This window comes from Mobula hypostoma, chromosome 1 (genome assembly GCF_963921235.1).
Source record: "Mobula hypostoma chromosome 1, sMobHyp1.1, whole genome shotgun sequence".
NCBI lineage: Eukaryota > Metazoa > Chordata > Chondrichthyes > Myliobatiformes > Myliobatidae > Mobula > Mobula hypostoma.
This window is the reverse complement of record NC_086097.1, coordinates 143343047-143359034: the sequence shown is the minus strand read 5'-3', so window position 1 is coordinate 143359034 and position 15988 is coordinate 143343047. Positions and strand designations below refer to the sequence as shown.

Here is a 15988-nt window from a genome sequence, read left to right as displayed (position 1 = left end):
TAAGGTGAGAGAGGGAAAATAGGATGGGAAATGGTGAAGGGAAGGGTCATTACCAGAAGTTGGAGAAGTCAATGTTCATGGCATCAGGTTGGAGGCTACCCAGACAGAATATAAGGTGTTGTTTCTCCAACCGAACTGTGACATCATCATGATACTGGGGGCCATGGATAGACATATCGGAATGGAAAGTGGAATTAAAATGGGAGATCCCACTGCTGCTGTAAAGCCGGTCTCCCCTTCCCCCAACACCACTCCACAATCCCGTCTCCTCTTCCCCCACCACCACTCTGCAATCCCGTCTCCCCCTCCCCCACCACCACTCCACAATCCCGTCTCCCCTTCCCCCACCACCACTACGCAATCCCGTCTCCCCTTCCCCCACCACCACTACGCAATCCCGTCTTTCTCAGGTCCCACCGCCAGCTCTTGGGTCCTCAGACTCCATCTTCCTCTCACCTTACCATCCTTGAACACCCCAAACCTCCTTTCCCCTCAGACATGACCAAACTTTGTCCCCCCTCCGATCCCAACTCTCATCTGTGTTGCTTCTTCACCATTCCCTCTGACTTTCCCCTCTGAGGCAGAACGTTCTGTCCTCAGTAAGGGCTTCACCTCTGCCCCCCTGCGCCTACACCTTAGTAAGTTCCTTGCCCGCTACGATGCTGAGCTCTTCTTCTGCTGCCTCCATCTGTGAGCCTATTTCTTTGGCAAGGACTCTTCACTCCGCACCGATGACCCCTTCTCTCATCTTTAACCCTCCTTCTCTTCCTGGACACCCCGCCCTAGTCTTCTGCCTGCTCTGGATGTTGTCATTGCCAACTGCCGATGGGACATCAGCTTCCAACCTCATTCCAACCTCACTCCTTCCAAACGCTCAGCTCTCCACTCCCTGCACACCTATCCTAACTACACCGTCAAACCCGCAGATAAGAGGGTGCTGTAGAAGTTTGCCGTTCTGACCTCTACCTTGCTGAGACGCAGCACCAACTCTCAAACACCTCCTCTTACTTACCCCTTGAACATGATCCCACTAAGGAATACCAGGCCATTGTCTCCCACACCATCACCAACCTTATTAACTCTAGAGATCTCCCATCCACCTTCACCAGCAGTTCCAGCACCCTGCACCTCCCATTTCTACCTCCTACCCAAGGTCCACAAACCCACTTGTCCAGGTAGACCCATTGTTTTAGCTTGTTTCTGTTCCACTGAACTCATATCAGCATACCTTGACTCTGTTTTATCCCCCTTAGTTCAGTCCGTTCCCTGACTGATAAAATAGCATCCCTGACTGAATTAAAGTACTCATGGAAACGAATCAGTGAATTTTAGAAAAGTACAGCAACAGAAAATAGGGCACTTGGCAATAATTTTAGATCAACAAGGATTATTCCACTTTCAAGCTCACTGCCCATGTCCTCGTGCATTACAGCTTCAAATTCTCATTTATAATTACGACCTGAGAATCTCTGCCTTTAACAGCCTCACTGGGTTCCATTCTGCTACTCTTCCTTGGTGAAAAATGTTTTCCTCAATTCCACTCTAATTCCATACCAATTATCTTGATCTCCGTTCTCCGGTTATTGACCCCCTCAACTAGGAAAAATAGCTCCTTGTACACTCTTATCCCTCTTATAATTAAATCTCCCCTCTGTTGGCTTTGTTCTAAAGAAGCTAATTCCAGCATGAACAATTTGCTACTCCAGCACCCCTTATACAGTACTGTGCAAAAGTCTTAGACACATGTATGGAAAAAGATCTGTCAAGCAAAGATTCTTCCAAAAGTAATGAACTGAAAAGTTTCTAAATATCAAAAAAAATCACTATAAAGAGCAGTAAACAGTAAAATTAAGAGTTAAACTAAATCAAACCTTGAGTAACACAAGGACACAGAGAACAGAAAACCTCGGTCAGAAACAGTCCAAACTAGGATCAATAATGACCGAGCACTGTGGGGGGGCAGCATTGCCCCTTTAATGAAAGAATTCATGCCATGCTAACTACTCTCCCAAAACCAGACAAAACAATCAACCCAGAAAGTCAAACAAGTGTACGAGTTAATGAGGGTCCAGTGCCAGACTAACAAACCCCCGACCAAATACAAATTATGCAAAGACATTAGAACATCAACCAAAAAAAAAATGAAGCTATTAAATTTAACACCTGCAAGGTCATGGCGAGCTTTCATGGAAAACCAAATCAGAGGCCGTTACAAAAACAGCCACGGCCTGAAGCAAAACAATCATTAATTCTCTAATCAGGAAATAAAAACAATGAAACTGTAAAAAAACATGATCTGTCAGAAACTATGATTAATGGCAAAGCAGACTCGATAGGTCAAATGGCCTAATTCTGCTCCAATGTCTTATGGTTTTACCTACACTTAATATTAGACAACTAAGTTCATAACATTGATATACATCAACTAGCAATGGAGCTAGGTAACCTATAACATATTCCTGATTCTAAAACCATGCTGTCTACTGTCCTTCACTTTAATCTAAATTGGCACACTTTCATAGATGCAGTAAGCTTTTAGTTTTCTGATCAATCTCCCAGTTACTTATTATAAAGAAAATTTGGGCTTTATCAAATCCCTTACTAAAAACAGTATGTCAAGAACAAACAAGGGACATCGTAGTAACGGATTGGCACTGGTTGCCCTGGTCAAGGGCGTCTCAGCTTTGTGGGCTGTGACTGAAATATGACTAAATGAATTTTACAGGGGATTCATGGAGGAAGGTGCAACACACATCCAGAGACCCTCGGTAAGTAACAGTGGCACAGCTTCACACAAGTACTGGAGGGCATAATTTACCCATAAAAATGTGTCCTTGCCCCAGAAACAATCAATTTTCCCAAGAGGTGATGGATGATGGATTCTGGCCTAGTGATAAAAATCTAGAAGCTAAGAGTTCAAGCATTATTGCAGCAGTTTATGAATGTGAAATGGTGCCCAAGAGTACAGGAGTGAAATCTCACCATAAAACACACACACAAATATCCTTAAAACACATGAACCTCAGAGTCTTCTATAATGTGGAACAAAGTGTGACTTCACTCTTACTGTTTGTGGTTGACTACATGTAAAAGCAAACCAAATGAGCATTTTGATTTCTTTTGGCATATGAGGCAGTTTGAGAGGCTAAGTGAGAACAAGCATCTCCGGGAAGCCATTGCTCAGCACTATCTAAACACAATCTGAATCATGTTTGCTGAAATATAATGTGTTATCTTGATATGTTAACGTTAAATCAATCAAACTACACAACTTTTTTACATTCATTCACCTGATAGGGAAATCTCCTTATTCTCCTTAATTGCTGTACAAAGCAAGATAGGCATTTTGTGTGTATTTCTTTCTGGTTGCTTCTTTTAGTTAACAATATGAAAATGGATAGTGTAATTTTGAATGTAGGTGCATTCCAATACCTATATCATTCCAACACTGCATTCCATCTACCACTTCTTTGCCCATTTTTCTAATCTGTCTAGACTCCCTTTTTCAATCCTACCCACCCTCCCTCACCTATCTTTGTATCGTCCATAAATTTGGCCACAAAGCCATCAATTCCACCTTCCAAATCATGAGAACATAAGAAATAGGAGCAGGAGTAGGCCATCCGGCCCATCGAACCTGCCCCACCATTCAATAAGATCATGACTGATCTGTCTGTAAACTCAGCTCCATCTACCTGCCTTTTCCCCATAACCCTTAATTCCCTTACTATGTAAAAATCTATCTAACTGTATCTTAAATATATTTAGTGAAGAAGCCTCAATTGCTTCCCTGGGCAGAGAATTCCACAGATTCACCTCTCTGGGAAAAACAGTTTCTCCTCATCTCCATCCTAAATCTTCTCCCTGAATCTTGAGGCAATGTCCCCTAGTTCTAGTCTCACCTACCAATGGAAACAACTTTCCTACTTCTATGTTATCTATCCCTTTCATTGACATATAACATGTGAAGGAACAGTCCCATCACAGATTCCTGTGGAACACCATTAGTCACCAACAGCCACCCAGCAAAGGCTCTCTTTATTCCCACTCATTGCCACCTGCCAGTCCTATCCTGCTTGTATATTTCATTTAATACCATGGGTTCTGATCCTCTTTAGCAGCCTCATGTATGGTACCTTGTCAAAGGTCTTCTGAATATCTAAGTAAACAACATCCACTGATTCTCCTTTGTCTATCCTGCTTGTTATTTCTTCAAAGAATTCCAACAGGTCTGTCAGGCAAAGGTTTCCCCTTAAGAAACCATACTGACTCTGATTTATTTTATCATGTGCCTCGCAGTACCCCAAATCTCTTAATAATGGACTCAATTTTGGATTTCGTGGCCGTTTCTAGACCGCAGACCCAACACAACTGCAGATTAACAGCCTGCCTTATGGGTTTTCTTTAAGAGTTTTGAATATGAGGGTCTGGATGAATTTGGATTTTGGTAAAATCTTGAATACAATTCCTCTGGAAATGTTTGCATTGAAGGTAAATTGAGTAACATTGAAAACAGTTTGCACTCGATAATTAATTGAACCCAGAAGGTTATAAAAATAGTATAAAGACCAACATCAGTGGGAGTCCATGGAGGCCTATTTGTTGAATTTATGTCTGCAGTTTATCAGCAATACTGTGGCAGATACTACAAAGTTAATGAAGGTGACAGATGAAATTTACAGCTAAACAGGGTAGGCTAAAGGAGGATATGTTTGCTCTTGGAAAGTAAGCAGACAGATGGTGGATGACTTTAGTGTAAAGGAATGCAAAAATTCATAAAAGAAGCTTAATTTCATTGCAAAATAGTAATAGAGATGCAGGAGTCCTAACTGATAAATGGTAAACTCACAATAAAAATGTCTGGTTGCATCAGAAAAGGGAGACCAAAGACTGGGACATTTTAAAAGGTTGATATTGAGCTGAAAGAGTAAAGGAACCATGGTGCTTTTTAGTCAAATGACTTGAGTGCTTTATGCATCATCATGGTGACATTAGAAGAGGAAGATGAGTTTAGTTATTGAAAAGATTCAGTAAAAGCAACCAGATGATTGAGAAAATTGTGTGAGTGCATTATATGAAGGGATTGCACAAACAGACCAGATTCTTCTTGGAAAAGAGAGCCTTGGTGATATGTTTGATATTTAGAAGCTTCTAAGTTTTCTCACAAACTTTCACAAACAGCAATGATTAAATAATTTGTTCTATTACATTGGCTGAGTGATAAATATTGGCTAGAACTCCCACTCAGTGGAATAGTGAAGTTAGCGGTGAAGCACTGGTAATCATTAATGTACAGATCTGTAGTCTCAAATTGAATATGTGATTTTCAGGTGTGATTAGTCAGTATATTGGGCTCTGTAAGGAGTATCTGAGTGTAGTATGAAGAAATGGGCTAGTGAAAGCATTATTAGGCTGGAGTATATGAAACATTATTTAGTGAGGCCCTACTTCTTGTTATCGTCTATGTATTATTGCCTGAGTAAAGGCCTTTGAATAGTATTTCAATGAATAAGCTGATAATTTGGTGAGGTTTGATGGAAATACGCAGCTCCAAAATGCAAAGGGAAATAGCATTTAACTACCCAGCACTCTGCCATATGTGGTAATGGATTGCCATGATGCTGGCCAAGGTGTGTATTTCTCCTCCTTGTCTTTGTATCTGCCACTTCTTTCACTGGTTCTCTCCTCTACCTCTGCAGTTTCCTTTTCTCTCTCATATTCTCATCTCTAAATCTGTACTGGCTCTTTCTCATCCACTATCTCTCCCCTTTGAATCTCCACTTTCTCACTGTCTTACTCCCATTACTCTTCTCCTTTGCTTGCCTGATATGATTCTCTATCCCCTGCTATGATCGCTGCTTCAATTACTGCTCTTGCTCTTCCTGTCATTCTCCATCAGGACCTCACCACTGTGTATGAACTTGATTTCCAATATCCATTATCCCTGTAAATTTGCTTTTGGATCACCATGGTTACAGTGCCATTCATCATAGATAAAGCCACTTCAGCCAAACAGGGCCGAGCTGATCAGGTGTCTTCCCAGCTGATCCCAACTTCCTGTGTTCGACCCATATCCTTGCAAGCCCTGTCACTGTCTGCACTTGTTCAAGTGCTTCTTAAATTATACTATGTACCAGCTTCAACCACTACCTCTGGCAGTTCATTCCATATACTCACCACCCTCTGCATGAATGAGTTGCCCCTTGGATCCATTTCACAGCTTTCCCCTATCATCCTAAACCTATCCCCTCAGTTTGGGCTCCCTTTCCCTGGGGAAAAGACCATCTCCCTCCACCATATATCTGCCTCCCATAATCTTAAAAAATTCTGTGAGGTTGCCGCTTAGTCTCCTTTGTTCCAAGGAATGAAGACCCATCCTCATCAACCTCTTCCCTATAACTCAGACTGTCTAGTCCTGACAAAATCCACATGAATATTTCAGCACCATTTCCAATTTAACCGCATCTTTCCTATGTGTGATGGACAGTTTGCAGAAATCCACCATGCCATGCAAAGCACTAAGTGCAGTCCTCATGCAACTGCTCTGAAAAGTGAAGCTCACCTGAAACTTAACATGGTCACCCACCATCTCCTGTGAACTCCCTGTGGTCACCCGCCATCTCCTGTCAGTTCACTGTGGTCACCCGCCATCTCCTGTGAACTCCCTGTGGTCACCCGCCATCTCCTGGGAGCTTACAATGGGAATTTAGCTTCGCCTGTGAACTCACTGTGGTCACTCACTATCTCCTGGGATCTTACCATGGAAATATTCACTATTCCTATTGTGATTCGCTCCAGTTATCCACCATCTCTGTGAGAGACACACTCCCACAACTGTTATGCTGCTACCTCATGGCCCCAGAGGCTCAGGTTTGATCTTGACCTTGGGAGTTACCTCTGAAGAGTTTTTACATGCTTTCCATGACTGTATGTGTTTCCTCCAGGTACTCCAATTTATGCTCACGTCCCAAAGATTAGATTAGATTAGATTAGATTAGATAATGAGGACATGCAGTCCCCTTTTATTGTCATTTAGTAATGCATGCTTGGGAATGTTGGTAGGTTAATAGGATACTTTAAGTTACCACTTAGTGCAGGTTAACAGTAAAAAGATTCAAAAGGGAGTTGAAAGGCATGTGTGAGAGAGAATAAATTACAGGAGTTTTGGGAAATAAAGACAGAGGTATGGGATGAATGGGATTGCTCCCATGGATTCGATGGTCTAATGTTGTTTTAAGGTAGGATCTCGCGCATAACTCACTCCCAACACTCATTATCCCCCATGTAGCTCTCTCCCGACATTCACTATCTCCACTTCACTCATTCCTGACTCTCAATATCTCGTAATTCTCATTGTCTACTGTGTAACTCACTGTGTAACTCATAAGTGACCAATTGAGGGGGAAGGTGAGTGGGTTGTGTGAGGCGGTATAGGTCATCAATTTCTCCAACATCTTCCCTCCCTCTTTTTCTGTTCCCCATTCTGTTTACCCGCACTCCTTTTCACCTCGCCTGCACATTCACTTCTCTCTGGTTTCCCTGCTCCTTCCCAAAATGTCTTCTATGAGATTCCTCCTTCTTCAGCCCTTTCTCTCTTCCATCTGTCCATTCCCAGCATTTATTTCATCCCCTCCATCTTTTCCCTCACCTGGCCTCTCCTATCACCTGCCAGCTTATACTCCTTCCCCTCCCCTCAACTTGTTCTGTCTTCTGCCCCCTTCCTTTCCAGTCCTAATGAAGAGTCTCAGCCAAAATGTTGACTTTTTTTTCCCTCAATAGATATGCCAGACTTGCTGAATTTCTCCAGGATTTTGTGTGTATTGCTCACTAGATAGATAGATAGATACTTTATTGATCCCAAAGGAAATTTCAGTGTCACTGTAGCATTACAAGTGCACAGATATACAAATATACAAGCATTGGAAGAGAAGTAAGTAATAATAAAAAATTAAGTTACCTTAAACAGTCTAACAGGAAGAGGTCATCACTTCCCTGTCTATAGGTTGACTCATTATAGAGTCTTCTGGCAGAGAGTAAGAATTACCTCCTATAGCGCTCTTTGGGGCAGTGCAGTTACATCCACACTAGACCGGATAATTTTGAAAACACTGGTTTTGCGTAAAAACGACAGGCATTCACACTAGGTGTTTTTAAAAATACCTCTGTCCACATTAAAACGAATATTTGGGTGAATCTCCTCCTACTGGGCAGGCGCAGGACACACAGAAAACAAGCGAAGAGGAAACGGTATACTTGGTGCGCGTTTGTCCAGTTACAGACTAGAAAAACTTAAAAAGAATTTGCCAAACGAAAGACTTGGTGCGCATTTGTCCAGGAACATTTCCTACAGCCATAGTCTCTTCACCGATGAAAGGGACAACAGCTACAACTAAATGCAAAAGTGAAATTTGCTGTTACCTCATTTGTTTGTCTTTACTCTTGCCATGTCTTTGTGTATTATTTTGCTGTATTTAACATGTGCAATAAAACGAGTTACTGGGCAAAAGTGACAATTGCATCTATTGAATGTTTGCACAAGCAATACATTAATAAAGCACCTTGTTAAATGTATAAAACATGTCTGCATCAGTGTTATCTTGTATTTCCATACAATGTTACATTAGGCTGTTACACATCTATTGTCAGATATTGTTGTGGTGTTGGAGATTGCATTCAAGAAAACAATGAAATGCCACGCTGCCACCACCATCTGTTCCAGCATGTCATGACAGCAGTTTTAAATTAGCCGGTTACCCCGTACACACTACAACGGCCATCCAGTGTTTTCAGATTTGAACACTCTGGAGAGTGTTTTAGAAAAGCTCCATTTTCGGGGGAGGAAAACACCGTTTCAGTATGGACGGAGGGTCAAAATGAAGAGAAGAAGCTTCGGTTATGGATTTATCCGGTCTAGTGCGGACGTAGCCTTAGTCTATTACTGAAAGTGTTCCTCTGTTAGCCAAGGTGGCATACACAGGGTGAGAAATATTGTCCATAATTGCCAGAATTTTCCATAGGGTCCTTTGTTCTACCACAGCATCCACTGTGTCCAATTTACTCCTATAACAGAGCCAGCCTTTCTCATCAGTTTATTGAGCCTATTGGCATCACCCGTGTTGATGCCATTTCCCCAGCACACCACTACATGGAAGATTGTACTGGTGACAACAGACTGGTAGAACATGAGAAGGAGAGGCCTGCATACTCCAAAGCACCTCAGTCTCCTCAGGAAGTAGAGGTGACCCTGGCCCTTCTTGTACACAGCCTCTGTGTTGGTGCTCCACTCCAGTCTGTCATTCAGGTGCACCCCCAGGTACTTATAGATCCTCACCACATCCACATCCTCACCATCAATAGTAACAGGGAGCAGTGCAGGCTTAGTCTTCCTAAAGTCCAACCCCATCGGCTTGTACCATTTGACAAAGTCCTCCACCAGGGCTCTGTAAACATCATCCCGTACTCCCTTTATACACCTAACTATTGCTGAGTCATCAGAGAATTTCTGGAGATGACATGACTCAGTGTTGTATCTAAAGTCCAAGGTATACAGGGTATGGTCAGGGCCACTGGATGGTGGACGTTCAAGACTTTCAGTAGGCCCTTGGGCACTGGGACCACATGGCTGGGACCCTTTCCAGGCTGAGACTCAGACTGAAGATGCTCTGGAGAACTCCACTCAGCTCACTCCCTGAGGAACTGGGTTTCACACCATCTGATCCCAATGCTTTGCCATGTCTGAGTTTCCCCAGAGTCCTCCTCACCTGCTCAGTAGTGAAGGTGAGTCCATGATAACTGGGGAGTTGGCTGAAATTGAGGGCCAGGGTTGGAGGGGTGAAGATCGGGACAATAGCAGTTGGTATGTGGAGGTGTGGATGGTAGGTGCAGGGCAAGGAAGGGGTGTAGACAATGGTTGCCTGTGTTAAACTGATGATGGGAGGAGGGACATGGAGAGGTGTTAGTGCTGAGGGAGCATTGGGTGCCTCGGCACCTGGACTGGTGAGGGGGCTGTGGTCAGGAGGACAGTTATCAAACCAATTGAAGAATTGGTTTAACTCATTAGCCCATTCACGGCTGCATTACAAGGCTCTACAGCTAGGCCGATTGATGCCAGTGATGTTCCTCATGCCTCTCCATATGTCCAATTATTTCCACTGTGCGGGTGACCACAGGGAGTTCTCAGGAGATGGTAGGTGTCCATGTTAAGTTTCAGGTGAGCTTCACTTTTCAGAGCAGTTGCATGAGGACTGCACTTAGTACTTTGCATGGCATGGTGGATTTCTGCAAACTGTCCATCACACATAGGAAAGATACGGTTAAATTGGAAATGGTGCTGCCCAAATTGTCCACTTACTCCGCCCAAATTTGTTCTCCAGCTCCCTTTTGTATTCCTCTTTAGCCACCTTGATCTTCTCCTTTAGCTCCCTCTGCATATGTTTCAATTCCTCCGCGTCTCCTGATCTAAAGGCTCTCTCTCTGTGGTTGAGAAGAGCCTTTAGATCACTGGTGACCCATGGTTTGTTGTGAGGGAAATAGCGAACAATCGTTGATGGCATTACTGTACAGTGTTCACACAGAAACTAATGTAGCCAGTGATACAATCAGTAAGAACGCTGTTTCTAGCGTCTGCAGAATCCCTTGTGTTTATCATTTCTGTCCAAAACAGGTGACCACTTATTTTTAACGGTAAACCTTTGTTCTAGATTTAGCCACAAGAGGAAAGATCCTCTCCACAAACACTTTGTCAGGGCCTCTCAGGATCTTATATGATTCAATCAGGTCACCATTCACTCTTCTGAAGTCCAACAAGTCTAACTTGCCCAGCCTTTCACATAAGCAACTCAGCCAAGACAGGTGTTCCTGTTCCCCATTGGACCGATTACTATTACCATTTTAAATCCTTAACTGTGACTTAATGGTTTGACTTCTTTAAAATTTAAAGCTTGTCCTGTTTTTAGTTTGCAAGATGTTTATGTACATTTATCTTGCCATTGACAATCGACCAGTGAATATAATACCTCTCTGTTTAGTCTTTTAGCATAAGACTATGGGTCCATTCCAGAGATTATTCCAGTAATCTAAAAATTATTAACAATACATTAACATTCTTCCTTAAATAGGGAAAACAGTTCTATACCCAGAACTCCAAAGATGATCTCTTCAGTGCGTGATCCTCCAACACACCTTAATTTTATTTCACTATTCATAACTTGTTCAGGCCCATCTCCTGCACAACTTACTCTAGACTGCCACACTCTTCTGTATGCCTATTCCAGACACCCCCTAATCCCCCGAGTTACTTCAGATATGCACAGAGAGCGATTTGTTCACTAATTGCTGTAATTTCAGCGTTGCTGAGAATGGCAGTAACAATGCATGAACTTCTGTGCCCAGGAAGTTAGTAAATTTCCTGCTCTGCATTGTAGTGGACAGGCAGCACCTGGAGAAACCGCAGTCAGTGAGCAGACTTCATTCTTTAATGTTATGTGCTCCTCCATGTACATCATATATTCACATCCTTCTCACTACGTTCTTGCAATTGAAAATAAAACTAATTATTTCACTTAAAATCCAACATACTACTCTAGCATTTTATAACCATAAAATCTCTTATTCCACTCAGTATTACCACTCTACTATCAACAGACTTCTAAATTCTGAACTATATGCTCTCTAACTGTTCTCTGTTCCAAATGAATCTTTCCTACAAACTTTCCAAGCTCTAGCAATGTTTTATATTCTGAGCTGCAACCCACCAGCTTAGCTACTCATTCATAAATTTCTTAAAAATTATTCTTAATGTCGTGAACACATGCCCAGTAGGAAACTAGCAGCCATTTTGTGCCAAGAATATTCATAAACACTGCAGATACAATTTCAATCAGTGATTCACTGAATGTGGACAACCGCTGTTCCAAGTCACACCGAACTCTAGCACTGAAGCACTAAGGATTACACCAAGTATCTGGAAGGCATTGTCCTCTACTAGTCTCCAACTACAGGAGAACCCACTTCTTAAGTAACAAGATCCATGGAGACTCACTGGAAAACTTCCCATATCACAGGAGCCACCCTTCAATGAAGGCAGACATTCATGATGTAATGCACCACCCATCTCCAGATCTCCAACACAGCCTCTGGCTGCCTGAATACCATCGCACTTCTGTCTCCTGCGAGGATGACTGAAGAAAAGCAATCACCGCAATTTCCACAAGCTCCTCCAACTCCACTGCCAGTAAAGGCTGACCGCGGCAGTCTGTGTCCTCTGAGGTAAATATCCTCAGCCTCGAGGTTCTGATGACACTCAGCCAGCTTCAGTGCAGGCCATTACTGGTGTTTGGCATGCAGACAGAATTCCAAAACTAAGCACTCTCCTCTTGGCTCCAAACATGACAAGCCATTTCCTAGAGGTCAGAGAAAATACTTCAAGGACATTTTCAAAGCCTCCTTGTAGAAATGGAAGACTCTCATGAACTGGTGGAAATCCCTGGCTCATAACCAGTTAGAAAGGCACTGGCTGTCTTCAGTCTCTTCCACAGGAGAATGTGGAGGTTTTGTGCAAGTGGTAAAAGATGCACACAATGTCCCAAGCTAACTAACCAAGTATTAACTACCCCACTTGCGGCCAAGTCCTACACGGGTCTCTTTATCCTCTTCACAACCCACAGAGCTATAATAAAACCAAGTTTTCCAATGCCCTGAGGGACGTCCTATGAAGAAGATACATTTCTTTATTTCTGGGCTCTTTCTGCCATCTGCTTGTGCAGTGACTACAGTACAACAGGTATTTGCCTTCCAGGGCCTGAGAGCCTTGTGCTAACCTTAGCTTTTTAGTACAGCAGTATGACATTTCCATAGGGTCATATCTGTTGGTGACAAGATCAGACTTCTAACTAATATCCCTTGCTCAGCTTCTTGTTGTAAACAAGAACCAGTCTTCGGTTCTTAATGTAAATTGCAAGCATCAATTAGTTTTGAAGTTAAAAGCGCAGCCTTGCAAACAGTGTTGTTCACACAGCACAGGCTGCTGGCCCACAGCAGCTGACTGGCTGCTCAAGGGATATGTGAAGTGACCACGAGGCGGCTTGTCTGCATTAGCAAAATGCAGGACAATAGGATTATGTCACTTAGCACATCAAGCATAGGCACAGACATACTGTAGCTCATCTATTAATAGTTGGGATATTTGTATATTCAGAGAGCCAGCCACCATGGCATTGAATTTGGGTGTCTTGGATCTCTATCCCCAGAATCTTTTAGACCATCCATGTGAATTACTTTATCCCAGCAAACATATCTGAGAAACATCATATGCAAATAATGTCAACTAGTAGCAAAACAGTATAAATATTAGAAAGCATTGGGGATTGTTAGGAACGACAAGAGAATGACAGAAAGATAGAGTGACAGAAGAACTAAAATTCATTCCTCAGTCTGCATTGGATGACTCCTTCATCTGTACTCATTGGTACATTCTTTTAGTTTGTAAAATCTGTACCTTGGAAATCATTTGGACATAGTTTACAGATCTTTTGTAGTTCAGAAATGTTTTATAAATCAGAAATCCCCTGTGAGTTTTAAATGTTTGTTGAGAACTATTTATCTAAATTTAAATGTGTATCATTAAGAATAAAATAAACTGTGTTAAAACTACTTCATTAACTGGAAGTATCCCCTCCTTGGTAGGAAGGGGTAGCCCAGCACCAAGCAGTGTGTATTGACAGCTAGATCTTGCCAGAGAGACGGAACAGGGAAATAAGCAAGTCCTTAAATAGTAGGTGGATACAGTACAATTTCCCTATAGTGAGGGTACCCCTGGATACCTGTATCAGATAGAGCTTAAAATCTTCTTTTGAATTTAGAGTTTTGCAGACAGTGAACACAATAACATCACAGTAGAAGGAAACATGGTAGATATTTTACGTCAGTAGTGGCCAAAAATGGCTGCTCCCTGGTTTTGTTCATCTCCATGAGATATTTTTCTGTTCAAGAGGAGAGCTACAGGAGCATTCTATTGTTTTCTAATGAAGGATCAATTATCCTTTCCATATTTACAGTGACATTGTTGGAGTAATAAGTGTTTGAATAGATCTGCAAACACTTTTACATTCATCTAAATTGAATGGATTGGTGTTGACGTGGCTTTTTTTGAAGGCAGCACTCCCTCAGGCTTCTTAACACCACAGGCCAAGCTCTTGCGCATCCATGCCAATGGTTACCTATCAGATAAACTCTGAAGCAAACATACTTATAAACTATTGCTCTTTTACTTATCTGAAACTGTTTAGAGCCAGTAAAGGAATTTTAAAATTGCAGCCTCTATTGTAGCGTGGGAAATATGGCAGCCAGTAAACTTCATAAAACATCAAAGTGCAAATCTCCTTCAGTGGTTATGTGAGAGACAGAATGGGACTGAGAATCTGTTCGTAAACACGAGGAATTCTCCCCCTCCCCCTCCCACTTGCAAATCTCTTACCAGCCTCTTCCTTCAGTTAGTCCTGACGAAGGGTCTCGGCCTGATATGTCGACTGTACCTCTTCCTAGAGATGCTGCCTGGCCTGCTGCGTTCACCAGCAACTTTGATGTGTGTTGCTGAGAATCTGTTCTCCTGTTTTGTCCCACTGATTGTTGCAGGATATTTTACATGATCTTCCTCAGAGATCAGATCAATCCCTGCACTTTGTCCTTATCTGAAGCTTGCAAGTCCAAAAGTGTAGCACTCCCTCCGCATGACATTGGAAATGTCGGCCTAGATTGAGTGCTCGATTCACATGATTCATCCCGGCCTGGTGAGCCCTGAGATTTGAACATTACCACCAAGCCAGGATGAAACGACATGGGAAGGCATCTTTAAACCTTAGTCTGTTGGCTGTGGGCTGAGTTGTTTGGGTTTCAATTTGATTACAGCCTTGTATATTCAAAGACGTTTGTGATCATCCTCGCTTTGTTTTATCATTCATTTCGCTCAGATTTCTGCCAGCTGCGTCAAACTAGAATTTCATTTCACCTAAGCTCCGTAAACAGTATTTGGCCTTCGTTTCTACTGGGCTTCAGTATGTGCACTGTATTTTAAAATAGGCATCCCTGAGTGTGTATTTACAAAGCTCATAAGTGTTATATAATCTGACACCACCACCTAGCAACCTTATACCAGAACCCACAAACTGAAACTGTTCTATGTATAATCATGGAAGCTGGCAGAGATTTATTTTTAATATTAATGATAAATGATTAAACCCAATTGAAGAAAGGCTCTGCAGTTCACAGTTTTATTTGTTATTGGTGTTTTAATAGTGATTTCAAAACCATTAAAAGCAGACTTTAATGAATGATGACAGATTCATGTTTTTACCCTCCCCTTTTATAAAATGTCTGTCACACAGTGCCCTGTTCAAAAAAAAATCTGCATTTCTACATCAGAAGGCAGGGGTGCAACGTTAAGATTGTTAAACAGCAATCCTCTTAGACTTTCTTATATATATTAAACCAGATCAAATCCTCACCCCCTCCACCGATTCACCCCACTGACTCACCTGGGCTCCTTTGCTTGGGTTGGAACTCCTGATGTACATTTGCTGCATCTTTCGTTGCATCCCCAGGCATTGTTGAGCTGGATCTCAGGATTAATGCCGCGGATTTGTTTAGGTAGAGCAGCCAGCTTGTGTCGTTTGATATCTCTCCACCTCTTTTTACCAATGCTGTTGAGCTGGGGGAGGGGGAAGCAAGGAAGGCGGGGGGAGAGAGAGAGACCGAAATGTGTGCTGGATCCTACGTGTGTATTTATGTGTGTGTGCTTGGGACTGAGCGTGCACTGCACCAGCATCCCTTCTGACAGTGCACTCTACTGTACTTAGCTGTGTCATGCTAGATGATGTCAGCAGGATTCAGAAGAAAATCAGGGTGTGTACCAGGCACTGCAGAATTGTAGAGAGAGTGAGAGAGAGAGACAGGAAAAAGAGACAGCTTGCTTGTAATCAATACTGCAGAAAAT

General features: G+C 42.5%; 1 protein-coding gene across 2 annotated transcripts in view; it reads right to left on the bottom strand.

The window, feature by feature from the left end:
* The window catches only part of LOC134351190 (uncharacterized), a 72529-nt gene extending 56718 nt beyond the window's left edge, over positions 1–15811 (bottom strand). The window contains exon 1 of one of the 2 annotated variants that reach the window (XM_063057302.1): positions 15531–15811. In XM_063057302.1, the coding sequence (XP_062913372.1) occupies positions 15531–15600 (70 nt within the window). In that variant the 5' untranslated portion in view covers positions 15601–15811. Of the gene's footprint in view, positions 1–1871; positions 1915–15530 lie in introns of those variants that run through there. The other variant, XM_063057309.1, reaches the window with a different exon arrangement.
* Positions 15812–15988: the final 177 nt, after the last annotated feature.